The 14,338-nt window shown below is 51.2% G+C and overlaps 1 protein-coding gene across 6 annotated transcripts in view; it reads right to left on the reverse strand.

The window, feature by feature from the left end:
• The window catches only part of SFXN5 (sideroflexin 5), a 110,497-nt gene that overhangs the window by 46,024 nt on the left and 50,135 nt on the right, over positions 1–14,338 (reverse strand). For all 6 annotated transcript variants that reach the window (XM_044261379.1, XM_044261374.1, XM_044261376.1 and 3 more), the window contains 3 exons: positions 4,102–4,155; positions 3,260–3,316; positions 1,793–1,858 (listed from right to left, as the gene is read on the reverse strand). In XM_044261379.1, the coding sequence (XP_044117314.1) occupies positions 1,793–1,858; positions 3,260–3,316; positions 4,102–4,155 (177 nt within the window). The remainder of the gene's footprint in view (positions 1–1,792; positions 1,859–3,259; positions 3,317–4,101; positions 4,156–14,338) is intronic.

Below are 14,338 nucleotides of genomic sequence, written 5' to 3' on the forward strand. Positions count from 1 at the left end.
CCTGAGGGCACAATCCCCTGTGTGAGGTTCCTAGTCCTGGATGGTAAGACCCTGGCTCTGAGGGCCTGGAGGGTTTCCAGTCCCCAGCAACTGCAGCTTCCACATCGGAGCTCCCACCCCACAATCTGGGCTGGGTCTGATAGGGATGGAATGACCACAGGCCCCTTGCATGGGACAGTGAGGAGTGGGGATGCAAACAGCCTGGAGCGCCATGCCTGTAGGAGGAGGCCATCCCACCAGGACAGGGGTCCCCTTCACTCAAGCTCTTCCTGAGCTGCTCAGTAATATCCCTGACGGGGTTTCCTGCCCTCAGCTCCGTCCCACCTCACCCTTCACCTCAAAGAAGGAAATGGGATTTTCAAGCTGCTGAACTAGGTAGGGCCATCAGCTCCTCTTGTTGTAAAAAGCAAGGAGGAGGCAACAGAGCCCCTTTCCTTCTTCTCACAAGAGCCCTGACCTTTGCCAATCACCCTCCAGAATCGGGGACGGCCAATTTGTATAACCCCAAATGATATCTCCGCTGGGTTGAGGACCAGCAGGGTAGGGTTTGTGGTCTCTGGGCAAGCCATGTGAATAGATTCGGCAATGTCTGCCTTCTTGCTGGGTCTAAGACAAGGATTCGGGGAGGGAGTTCAAATCTTGGGCATGAAACAGGGATCACTCCCCCACAGGGCATTTGGAGAGGAGGTGGTCTGCATGGGAGCAGAGTAAATGAAGCCACCCCAAGCCAATCCCAAATCCCCACTTTCCCAGAACAGTGAAATCAATGACAGCGTATGGTACAATGGCTTAGTACATAGTTGTGAACAATTATTATATTTAATGACAAGGCAAAGATGAGGAAAGTGGGATTTACAACAAAGAGGATTATATGTGAGCTCCTTCATTACATGTGAAATTTTCTATTTGCATTTTCTAAGTGTTTTCTTACTAACTGCATGTATTTATTGCATGATGAATGGAATGACAAAGTTGTGAAGTGAATTTTACCCTCCAGAGTCCACTCTGGAGAGCCCCCAGTCAGGATGAGAGAGTACAGATGGAGGTGTGAGGGTGGGTTCATGAGTGGGATGAGTGTAGCCAAGGTCCTGAGAACTTAAGCGTCCACTCTGGCTCTGGCCCAGGCCCCTCACTGTGTCACCTGCGCTCAGCCCTCCTCTGGGATCCAGCCTTACGCTCACATAGTCGGTTTACAAACCTGGTCTACTTCCGAGCTGCTCCCATGCTGTGGGATTCAAACGAACCTATTGGCCCAGTCTTGAAGAGCTCATAGGCCTCCAAGGGGAAGTGGACATGTGGCCACTTGACCCAGGCCACCGAGAGGGGACAGCAGTGCCCTGGGAACTCAGGCAGAAAGCAAAGGGGAGCCAGCCTGTGGCCCAGCCCTGCAACTGTTCCTAAGCAACTCGCTTCCTGCATTAGCCACGTCACCAAGAGAGAAGAGCAGCTCCCCTGAGGAGGGTGCTGGGTAAACACGGACCCCTCTAGCAACAGACCCCCTGCCCTCAGCTTGGAGCATGCGGCCCTTTGCACCACTCGTGGGTACCACCTCACCTCCCCACCTGCTCTCCAAAATCTGCAGCACTCTCTCTATTCAAGTTCATGTCTCTCTGTTAAAGTGTCACCAGAATCTTCTCTGCCTAGAAAGCCTGCCCTGGTGGCTCGCCCACAGAACCCTCTGTCTCCCACACCCTCGCCTGGCCCTGACCTCAGACAGGTGTGGCCAGAGCTCCTGGGGAGAGGGGGCACCCACAGCACAGCAGGACAGAGAAGTGGGGACAGAGTTACTCACAGCGATGGAGACGGCACTAATGACAGCTCCCAGGTAGCCCTGGATGAACTTGGATGCAGGAGAAGGCTGGAAGGCAGAGATAGATTTCCAGGCTCACTGGATGCCCAAAGCAGCCATACCCCGCCCTTGCCAAGAGCCCCAGCCAGCAAGAGACGTTCCTGCCCACCAGCAGATGAGTGGGCAAAGGTCCCTCTGGAAGCCAAAGGGACCCGGGCCTCCCTCTGCATAGCTCCAGACATGGAAATGCAGGGGGGCAATGTCCCGGGAGAGTCCGAAGGGTCCACGGCACTTTTGCCCTGTTCTCAAGAGCTCCCTGGCAGGCCCTGCTGGCTGGAGGGAGACAATGGCAAGGGCCAAAATGGGACATCCACAGCTAAGCCCAGCAGGGCCAGCGGAGGAACAAATGCTGGACGTGGGCTGCTGGCACCCGGAAGCCCGCCGAGGCGGAAAGGGCCGGCTACACCTGGCCAGCTCTTCCGCGCACGGTCAACCCAGGTGGCAGACCAGGTGACCCTGTCAACAGATGAGGGTTGCTCGACGTCTCCACAGAAAAATGCAACCCGAGTTGCAGCTGATCACATGAAGAAGGAGCTACGGAATTTGCCTTTAGCAGCGCTCTGACTGCAATTCGGGGGATGATTGGTTTAAGGTAGACCGGAGCCGTCCAAGCAAAGCTCTACACATGGGGATCACACAGGCCAGATGCGGATTGAAGGTGTAGATGAGGGAGGGGGCGTCCTCAGAGTTTCAGGCCCAGAAGTTCCAACCACTCAGGCCAGCCCCTAGCTCTCCCCTGCTCTGCCCCAGGGTTAGAGAATGCCCACACCTTCCCCTCCCCAAACTGAGCGCCCCCAGTAGCACCTGGACTCCTCTTCCCCTCTCCCTGCCTTGGTACAGAAGTGCAAGACAGACAGCCTTGCTGGGGAAGAAGGGGCACAGCTCCTTCCTAGACGAGGGAAGGGTGACAGGGCCTCCAGCGAGAGCTTGTCCCAGGAGCACAGGGGACTTGCGGGCAGGAGGGCCTGGTCCCCTCAAACCCCTGACCCCTCCAGAGCAGCCCTTCCGCTCTACAGCCGACCGTCTGGGGGCACCAAGGCAGCTTCCAGGCGAGCTTGGAGGAAGCTTCAGGGGAATTCAGTCCTCATGTGGCTGATGCCATCCTAATCCAAGATCTGGGGGATAAGAGCTGCCCAAGGAAGATGCTGAAGCCAACAGAGCTCCTCCCTCTCACCACCTCCACTCTATTCCCATTTTATGGGCCTTCCTCACTTCATGTGAACAGCCCCTCCCCAGTGGGGCCCTTCGAGAAGGGTTGGCAGTTTAAATCAGGTGCTTAGAAGAGCACAAGGCTTAACGGAGAGGAACAACCCTCCCCCCACCCCGCCGATGGTGGCAGGCCACACTGTAGGGAGGAGGTCTCCCCACCCTGCTCCCTGCCACTGCGTGCGGGTGGTCTGCGGCGCTCACCTTGGTGGCATTGCGGTTTGCATAGTTGACACAAGCATTATGGCTCTGGTTCAGCCACTGAAAGGGAACGGGGGAGAGGAGACGTCAGGGAAGGGGTGGAAGCCAGGCCTGGACCCCGAGTGGCCACAGCCTCCAGAAAGACACGGGATGCTGTCTCCAGCTCAAGGCTGGTTCTGTCTACAGTTCCGACCATTCCCATCTGCCTAGCAGCATGGAAACCCCGGGAAACCCCTCAGTTCCTGGCAAACAAGGGTAGGGGTCCTGCCCCTGCGGGCAGTTCTTCCCAACCCAGAGACCGTCCCCTCTCCCAGAATCACCGTGTTCACTGCCCCACATGGCCTCACTGCCTTTGACACATCACCCTTATTGTATTACTTCTTGGGCAGAAAGTGGACTTTTAGCCCCGGGAATTACCGACAGCCCCGAACCTCTTTCAAAAATACACCAGCCCAGTGTCTTGTACCAAATACTCTCCACCTTGGGGTTGGTGGTGGATTTACCCTCCCTGAAGATTTAGGGAGGCTTATATCAAAATGAGGCTGAGGGCCTTGAGGTCACAGGCCTCGGGACAAATAGCCAAGGAGCAGGGGGCAGCCACAAAGAAGCCCTCATCCCCTTGTACAAAAATTAGAGTCACGGAAGGTGGCCTAGGCATGGGCTACCGGGACCTGCTCAGCCGAATCTGAGTTCCAGGCTTCCCCCAGGGGCCACTAAGTCAGGGAGGGGTGGGAGGTGGGGTGACTTTCCCGAGAGGCCTGGAGGGGAGACACTGGGACCAGGGAGTTTTAAAGAGCACTTGGTGGGTCCTTCCTTCAGAAGCCCTCTTGGCCAGGGACCGTTACCTGCCAGAAGACAGTGGATGCCAGCGTCTGGTTGGGCAAGAGAAGACCCACTACCTGCGAGAGAAAAAAGGAGGAGAGCCTGGATAAAGCCAAAGAAACACCCTATACATTTGCCAAGAAAAATGACACAGCCACAAAGCAAAGTAAACCGGATCTGTACAAACTGAGATGGACGAGGGATACTCGTAGACCGCTGACAGCGGCAGGAGGATGCGCGAAGCACGGGAACTGGGTTGAGGAACTATATCACAGCACAATCCCACTTTGGTAAAGAAAAGAAGTCACATCGTCATATACACAAACATAGGCATATCCGTATCTCCATGTGAAAATCCATAGCCCAGCATGTAGATGTCTCTGGCAGTTGGGTGACAGTAGTTTCTCACAGTCTTCTAGAATATTCCTATATTCTTTCAAACACTGGACATGTATTATTTCCATAATTGGGGGCAGAGGGGCAATAAAAACAAAGAAGCAAACCAAAGGAACATCTTTACTTCCACTCAGCTAACCTTGCTCTTTCATACCTTCGCCACCCCCATAGGATTTCTGTGAGGATTAAAATATGATGATAGGGGTGTCTGGGGGGAGCTCAGTCAGTGAAGTGTCTGCCTGTGGTGCAGGTCATGACCTCGGGGGTCCTGCAATGGAGTTTCTGCAGCGGGCTCCCTGCTTGGGGGGGAGTCTGTTTCTCCCTCTGCCTCTCGCCCAGCTCATGCTCTCTCTCAAATAAATAGATAAAACTTCCAAAAAAGTAAAATATGATGATAAAAATCATTTTTGTAAAAGATTTTATTTATGTATTTGTGAGAGAGAGAGAGAGAGCACAAGCAGGGGCAAGCAGCAGGCAGAGGGAGAAGCAGGCTCCCCACTGAGCAGGGGCCCCGATGTGGGGCTCGATCCCAGGACCCTGAGATCATGAGGATCCTGAGATCATGTGAGCTGAAGGCAGATGCTTACCCGGCAGAGCCACCCAGGCACCCCAGATAAAAATCATTTTGAGTACCGGTAGCTAGTGTGGATTCATTATTCCCAGAGCCCAAATGTCACCTAAGAGCTAGACTTGCTGATTCCATTTTTTTGGTTTACATCAAGATGAATTGTCTCATCTTGACAACTGGCCAAACTTTGGCCTTCAGGGATTCACATGTCCCTCTCGAGTTTACCTTTTGAGTACTTGTGTGCAAAATAACGTCTACCAAGTACCACTGCATATGGGAAAAATGTGCACAACCATCACATATTGACTTATTTATTATTCCTGTAGATAAAATGGCTCTTTGGCAAGGATCTCTGTAAGGAGCAAGTATAAACATTCAATACTATGCAGTAAATCAAATTCTAGACATCCTCAGCAGCATTTGTAAATCATGTTTTAAACATTAAAATGTTTTAAGACAGCAAACACACACACACATTTATATTTATTGGCCCATATCAGTTTGAATAAAATTATATAATGTAAAGCCACTCCATAGCTCCAATGAGGAATTACGAGATTTCTCTCCCCAAAAGGAGATCCCAGTTTGATTTTTCTCTGCGGCAACAGCTTAGGGCACTGGAGTGCGAATCAGGAGAGCTTGGAGCCCAGCCTCGGCCCCATCCCGGTGTGATCTCCAGCTAACAGTGTCTCCAGCCAAAGATAGTCCCCTTTCGGGCTCTAGCTTGCTTACCTATACAGTGAAGGGGCTGGGCTTGGAGGTCCTACCTTGGTGTAAAATTCTATTCTCGGGTTGCAAGCAGCAGGTATGAAATCAAGGGAGATTGCCCCACTGCCTGTAAAGGGAATCCCTCCTCACCCAGCCCAGCAGAGAAGTATCGCTGGGGACCCAGGACCTCCTACCAGTCAGGGTCCAGCCACCAGAAGCCAGACCACAGAGAGGAAGCTAAGCCTAGAGAGGCCTGAAATTGGGAGCTGACCATGGGACCCAGCGAGTGTGTGCATGCATGTGTGCATGTGTTGATGTCTGTGTACACTTATGCCTGTCTGACCACCTCTTAAAGCCTGAAGAGATGAAAGCTGTTCTTCCCTGCTGGGAACTCAGCCATTCATTCCCCTGACCTGGTCTAGAGCATGTGTGCATTATGGACCACACTGTCTTCTCTTTCTTGATCCCCCTTACATCCCCTGCCCTGAGCTTGGGCCATCAGGAGTGTCATAAGATACAGCCTCTTGGGACAACCATAGTCCAGGACACTCACAGCTCCTTACATCACAGAGAGTCTCTTTTATGAATTCCCCTGGGGGACATTTTTCTAGTCTTGGGGTCAGAAGTGTATACTTCTGAGCATCTGGTTTGCATCTATCTTGCAGACATTGAGCATTTAACCATGTCTCTCTTTGCACCAACTGTCAAGGACCTCAGGCCAGATCTCCATGGCTCACATCTGTCCAGGGCACAGGCCCTCACTGCATGCATTTTATGCCCAAACATCACTCCTAGCTTCTTCCCTTTCCTAAACTCTTTCATTTTTGTCTTCACTTGTATTTTCTGTGGCAGGCATTTTTTTTTTTTTTAATGTGACATCAAGTCTTTTCCAGAACAAACCACAGCCCTAAACTAGATTGAAATAATAGTCAGGCTATGTCACACACACACACACACACACACACACACACACACACACAAACACACCCCTTGTAACCTGTGAACTCTTCTTGTTGGCCAAACCTGGCCAACCTCCTGTCCCAAAACCCTGCTCTAACCATGCTAAACTCCTCTGACCCCTTATGTGTTCTTAAAGAGATCGACTGACTGCCTGATTGATTGATTTTGCTAAGCATTTCCCCTATGTCACTTACCATGATCCTTATCAGAACTCTGGGGCTCAGACAAAAGAGAGATTAGGTTCTGTATATTACAAATGGGGAAACTGAGGCTTAGAGAAATTCAGTGATTTGCCCAAAGCTTTACAGCAAGCTAGAGAAAGTCAGAAAGATCTCCTGATTCCTGGCTTGAGGGCTCCAACTCTGATCTGAGGGCTCCCTTTTCCAGCTCATTCACTGGAGCGCAAAGGAAGAGTCACACTCCATGCCCATTTCCAGGCATCTTCTAGGCACCAGGTTCCATGGTGCTCTCAATGGAGAATACAGAAAGAGAGGAATATAGGGCACTTAACCACAAAGACCAAACGGGAGAATGGTGAGAATATCCTTTATAACACCTGGCCGTGAAAATGACCGGACAGTTGAATCAGGTACTTAGGTATGTCAAGTGGATAAATGCAAACATCCCAACCAGAGCTCAGGAAGGAGAGATCAGTGTGCTCTGGCTGCTGAAGGAGGTGGTGGGACGGAGCGGAGGCGTGCACGCGTGTGTGTGCGTGCGTGTGCGTGGGGGGCGGCGAGAGTGCACGCTCACGGGAGCAGGAACAGCCAAGAGACTGGTCTCCTTAAAGGAGGAGGTTTGGAGAATCAGCAGACCTGGGAGGGTGAGGTTAGAGGCAGCGGAAAGTCTTGCTGCATTGGGCCCCCAAACAGGGCCCAGGGGAACCATCCGAGGCTGAGGCGAGGGGAACAGGGATCCCACTTTGCAGGTCCTACAGTCAGGCTGCCGGGGCCAGGAGCACATGGGTGCCAGCCCCGTTCCCTATTAGGCAACACGCAGCACCATCTGCACAGTCCCAGGAGCAAGAGCAGATATTTTATAACTTCCTTTTTTCTTTTTAAGTCGAAATTAAAAATAAATGTTCCTTCAGTTCTCAGATGTATATCTCTGGTGCAACCTGCCCACATTCCCGCACGCTGCCCTTTCCAGAACATGGCAGGGGAAAGGAGGAAAGAGATGGATAGAGAGAGGGAGCCAGTCCACCCGGCTTCAATGCCAGTGGGTTGCACCTCTTCCAAGAGGGAAACGCTTCAGGCGTGGCCGCGCAGACGGGTGGAGAGCGCCCAGAAAGCGGCTGGTACCAGGGAGAGTGGAAGGAGAGCCAACAGCCAGAATTTCCAGCCCAGCCTCCACCCGATCTTGCTGCAGGACCTTGGCCAAATCGCACATCCTATCTGTGCTCCCATTTATAGTTCGTAACACGGCTGGGGTCCCCTCCGCAGCTCCCGCCCCCTGGCAGCTGTCCTCTTCACACATCTGTCCGCTTTTACTGCCTCCCTTCCCTCAAGTGGCCGGCCATGGGCCCTGGGGATTAACGCGCAGGCTCTGGTCACAGGAAGAGCTAGACTCAGATCCTGGTTCTAGTATTTACCAGCCACGTGACCGCACACAAGTTACTTGAGCTCTTTATGCCTCCATTTTTTCCCCCCATCTGTTAAATGGCAACCGCCCTGGTACTTATTTGGATGACCATGAGGGGAGGCAGGCATGGGAGGAATTAGTCCAGAGTCTGCGTGCAGCAAGTACTCGTTAAATATAAAGTGGAAGGCATCGTTCTTCTCCTCCTCTCTCACTCTTTTCTAGTTTTTGCCGGTCTCTCTTTTGTCTGAACTCCACGATCCGCGTTACATAATTGAGCATCATCTTGCCCCCATCATGTCTCCAACACAAGCCTCATCCCTCCAAGGATGGGGATCTCCTGAAGGTAGAATCAGGGCTTTTCTCTCCGATGTCCCCCAAAGTACTCAGCACCAAGCTGGGCCCACACTGTGTTGTACGTCCTAGAAGAATATTGCTAATACATTATTAAGAACATGAAATCTTGGGGGCGCCTGGGTGGCTCAGTCAGTTAAGCATCTGACCCCTGATTTCGGCTCGGGTCATGATCTCAGGATGGTGGAATCGAGCCCCACATTAGGCTCCATGCTTGTGAGGAATTTGCTTCTTCCTCTCCTTCTACTCCTCCTCCCCCCACCTCTAACATAAATAAATACAGGGCACCTGGGTGGCTCAGTGGGTTAAAGCCTCTGCCTTCAGCTCAGGTCATGATCCCAGGGTCCTGGGATCGAGCCCCACATCGGGCTCTCTGCTCGGCAGGAAGCCTGCTTCCTCCTCTCTCTCTGCCTGCCTCTCTGCCTCCTTGTGATCTCTATCTGTCAAATAAATAAATAAAATCCTAAAAAAAATACAATCTTAAAAAATAAATAACATGAATTATTGGTCAGGGAAAACATCTGGAATGGGCTGTGACCTTGACCACTATCACCCATTTCTCCCTTACTCCTTTTATTAAAGTCAGAATTGCACAGCAGTGTGGGCCTTTGGAGAGAGGGGCAGATTGAGTTTTTGGTCCCGATTCTTCACTCCTCCCTGCATTCATACCCGTGCCATGGGAAGAACGTATTTCCATGCTCTGGACCAGGGGCAAGTGGGAGGAGGTAGCGGCGCGCCAGCCTGGACCTCAGGCCTCAGAGGCCACTTGTGTTTCTGTTGGTCGTCTTGGGCATCTAACATGGCCACGAGGAGACACACCCTGACTACTGTCCTGGTCTGAGGAGGGTAAAAGGCATGGGAAGCAAGGCACAGCCCATGGTGGATGACTCCCAGTTGACCCCAGGCCTGTAATGAGAAGCAGGACTGCCTCCGTCAAGCATGGTGTAAACCAGCTGAACCCCAGTAATCGCAGACCCGCTAAGAATAAATGTTTACGGTCGCCACGGAAATTCTGTGGGTATTTGCTACCCAGCAAGGTCGTAGCAAAAGCTGTTTAATACAGGAGTTGCTATATATGAAGAGTGAATGTGCGTGCTTTGTGGTCCAAAATTCTGTACTGTAACTAGTGCTCTTGAACTACGTCTTCACTAGTGATGTTGGTTCCTGAGCAGCCTAGCTTATCATTCCACCTGGTGACCAACCGCCCAACTCTGGGGCTGCCCTGGCCAGTCCAGGAAGAAGGGTGCTTTGGGCCTGAGCCTCATCTCAGGACAGAATCCAGAATGGGGCCAATGGCACCCATATAGCAAATGGCCCACAAGAAAAATCACATCTTCACTTCAGGACTCCTCCTTCAGAGGATTCTAACCTCTGCAGAGAGCTAAGGTCTCACTCGGAGAGATGGGCACCACCAGGTACCCTGAGCCACTTGGCCAGAGGTGGGCCGTGAACAGCAGAAGACGAAGACAGGGGAGCAGGGCCCCTGGTCACAATTCTGTGTCCTGTGATCCTGGGGCTCAGAAAGAGAGAACTGAGCAGCTCCCACTTCCTTGGCAGCCACCCATGCAACACTGACTCAAGGAATAGCAGAACGATGTTTTAAAAGTACAGAAGATCCAGGGAGGAAACTGTGTGTGTCAAAACAATCAGGTGGTGAAACCCACATCAGGGGATGAGTACAGCACCGGGTCCAGCAACTGTCCCTGTCCGCTCCACCCCATCTCTACCTGCCTAATCCCTCCTCACTCTCTAGGTTTCAGCTTAGCTGTCACTTCCTCCAGGAAGCCCTCCCTGGCCCTTGAGGTGAGTTAGGTCCCCTGTCATACGCTCCCCCAGCACCCTGCCTGCCGTCTTTGCAGGGTTCATTTCAATAGTAAGAATCTGTTTAAAGTCTTTCTCAAGAGCTTCCAGAACCTTCAGAAGGGGTGAGAACATCAGCGTTCACTTATCACATACCTGGGAGTCCTCACTGGTAAAGCGACGGGCCCCTGGCATCAGACCCGTTTCCTCCAGCCTGACTCACTCCATTCGAAAAGGCTCCTCTTCATTTTTTAAAGACCTGCCACGGGCCCCAGTACTCAACAATGTGCCTGTTTTTTCCTTCTACTTTGTCTCCATCTTCTGATTTATGTGGCTAACGATCTGAAAAGTAACACTTCAGTGCATGAGGGGTGATATTTAAAGGATCCCAACCAGTCAAAGAGAGTATCTTTGGTCAAAGGAATGTTTGTCCCTGTGACCGGTCGATTCTAGCTTAACCGAGCAACACCTCTTGTGGGGTATAAACCAGGCCCAACTGACTGGTGGCAGGTTACAATGGAGGGAGGCCAGGAAGAAAATTGTGATTGGCATTTAAATGTGTGAAAAAGCAGAGTCTGGGATGAGGAGGGTTGGGAGACACCAGGAAGACTCTGGGACCCAGCCAAATCCTCACGCAAAGTGAACCCTCTGTGGTCTACCCTTCCCCCCTCTGGTGACGAAGTGACCTACACCAGCGCCTTCTGAGGTTTCTAAGTCCACGCACACAGTGGCAGTGTTAAAACCCACGGGGTTCAGCACCTAGAATCCCAGCTCTGAAGGTCCCAAGATAGGAATCTGGTTTGGAAGCGACGCAAGGGTCCTCGATTCACTGACTGGGTGCTCCGGTCTGCCCTTCTCAGTCTCCCAGCTGGAGAGGAGGGATTGGGGCCTTGAGTTCTGAGAGTTCAAAAATGACAGGGGGAAGGGAGAGGAGGACAGCGGAGTCATGGGAGGCTCGGAGCAGAGGAGGGAGGCACGGAGAGCCCCCGGGAGGAGCTCAGGCCCACAAGAGAAACCTAGCTCCTGGCATGGGAGGCATTCTGGAAGCCAAGGGTGCAGGGTACACTGGTGGGGAAGTGCAGGGAGGATAGAATGGGGACCGCCACAGCAGCCCTGCCTCCCCCCAGCCATGCGTGCGTGGAAGGGACAGTGCTGCACACCGCTTAGTCGAAACCGGGGAACAGAACTGCCCGACATAAGCAACAACAGTTGGCGGGGTTCTTTGGGGAAGGTACCCGAAGAAGAGGTGCCATGAACCGACCGCACTAGCCCCGGGAACAGCCTTGGTGCACTGGCTTAGCCACCATGCTTGTGTATAAATTGGGATCTCTTTGCCACACACCAAAGGGGGAAAAGTTCCCATCTTCAAATGTTAAGCTTAAAATAAGACACTACATGGGTGCCAGTGGATCTGTGAAATCTGCTGACTAAACTGGCACCAGCCTCTGGGAGAAAACCAGCTCGCTTCTCCTGAGCTCCAGAGAGTGAGCGGGGTGGGGGTGGGGGGGCTCTCAGGCAAGGCGGGAACCACACGGGGGTCGAGCCCGGGATGCTCACCTAGGCAGGAAGCGTGGATGTTGTTTCCAGAAGCATGTCAGCTGAGGCATCTGCCAGCCTTAACCACCCCTCCCCTTCATCACTCAGGGACCCAGTTCCTAGCACATTCGCCAGCACCCCATTTCTATTTTGGTAAGCACTTGAGTGGCTTCTGCGTGTATATGTTTCTTACGTACTCTGTCACACCAGGGGCTTCCCTAAGGTGTGGACTGGAACCTTCACTCCCCTTCAGACCAGGCATTTGCTAAGATGTTCAATGCTACCCCTTGGCAGTTGGGGGAGGGGTGGTTCAGGGGAGCTGAAGTGGCCAGTGGAGCGGGCTCTGGTAGAAGGGCTGGAACAGCCACAGTGCACCTTCCATACAAGGCCAGGCAGTGGTCTGGGAAGGAAAGGGACCATGAGCTCTAGGATTGCTGATCTGCATCGAAGGGCCAAGATAGAAGGCTGTGGGTTCTCCTCGTCCAATGACCCTTCTCAGGACCTGGCCTCTGGGCCAGCTATTCTGAATCCTGGAATATGAATATTTGGGACTAGGAAGCGGGGCTAGGTGAACACTGTCGTTTTGCCTCTGGCAGCCACTGAGGCCTGCTGGGAGATGTCCTAGCTCATGCCGCCCATTCTCCTCCATCAAGTGTTCACACAGGAGCTCAGGGCCGGGGCACCCTATTCTCATACCCTACACATTCACTCACAGAAGGGACATTTGCTCTGGGCTGGAAGAGGACTGGTCCTTGGAGGACATTCACAGCATCTGCTTCAGCAGTAAACCCCTGACGCACAAATGAGTGGACAGCACCTAAGTTCCCAGGATGCCTGCAAGGCTCTAGTGACCCGGAAATAACTGACTCATCTTGGGCAGGAAGAAGAGAATAGAAAATGATGGGGTGCCATCAATCACACCTGGTGAGCCAGAGACAGTGCTGGTGTCCCTTGGGTTACCTGTTTCATCCCAGTTAAGGAGAGCCATTGATTGTATAAGTAAGGGTCCATTTGGCCTCTTTGGGGAAATGAACCCTAAATTCAACTTCTCTGGTTTGGTAAAGAGACAATACTGCTAAGTGATGTATCTTTCTTTTTCAAGTGCTGATAGGATACTTATTGAAATTATTAAGGCAGATTTTTTTGCCTACATATCAACCATTCTTCCCCTTTTTCTTAGTAATGGAGTCCCTATAGTTGGGACTATACTTACTATATTCATAGTATAGTATAGTATAGTATATATATAGTTAGTATATATATAGTATATATATAGTATAGTGTATATATATAGTTAGTATATATATAGTATAGTATAGTATAGTCCCTATAGTTGGGGGATTCTACATGAAAGGTAAACAGAACTTCTGTGTGAGACTTCGAAGAAGTCTCCTTAAAGGGAACTGACTCAGTTGGGAAGGACATCCTTTTACTCCTCCCATCTTTCTTCTCCCTGTATGTAGATGTGATGGCTGGAACTCTGACAACTGTACTGGGTTATGAGGTGATTCTGATGATGGTAGCCAGCACTGAGAATGGTGTAGAAAAATGGAAGTCTGGGTTCCTGGTAGCATTATGCGGATCTGCCTGCCTCTAAACTTCTTTGATGTGAGAGAGTAATAAATTATTTTATTTAAGCCACTGTTATTTTAAACTTTTTAATATGCAGATGGTCCTAATCCCAGCAGATCTAATCGTATAATATGTTACAAAGAAAACCACAATACAACTCAAATGGCAGAATTGTAGAGGTCATAACAAAATACAATAAAGTAGAAAACAATGAGAAAAGAATACATGTTAAAAGGCCAATCACTTGTGATTTAAAACGTGTTCTTCTGGGGGGGGTCTAGGTGGCTCCATCAGTTAAGCATCTGACTCTTGATTTTGGCTCAGGTCATGACCTCAGAGCCATGAGATCAAGCCCCATGTCAGGTTCTGTGCTCAGCAGGGAGTCTGCTTGACATTCCCTCCCCCCCACTCTGCCCCCACCACTCTCGCTCACTCTCTAAATAAATAAAATCTTTTTAAAAAATAAAATAAAATGTGTTCTTCTGACTAATTGATTAAAGAGGATTCAAATCTTTAATTCCAAACTCATTTAGAAAATAAAAACACAGATCACCATATATGACCACATATTAAATAAAGCCAGGTATTAGATTCAATCAGAAGCAAATTCACAGCCCTAAGCACTTTTTAAAAAAATATTTTATTTATTTATTTGACAGACAGAGATTACAAGTAGGCGGAGAGGCAGGCAGAGAGAGAGGAGGAAGCAGGTTCTCTGCTGAGCAGAGAGCCCGATGCGGGGCTCAATCCCAGGACACTGGGAATCATGACCTGAGCTAAAGGAAGAG

This window comes from Neovison vison, chromosome 8, assembly GCF_020171115.1.
Source record: "Neovison vison isolate M4711 chromosome 8, ASM_NN_V1, whole genome shotgun sequence".
Classification (NCBI taxonomy): Eukaryota; Metazoa; Chordata; class Mammalia; order Carnivora; family Mustelidae; genus Neogale; species Neogale vison.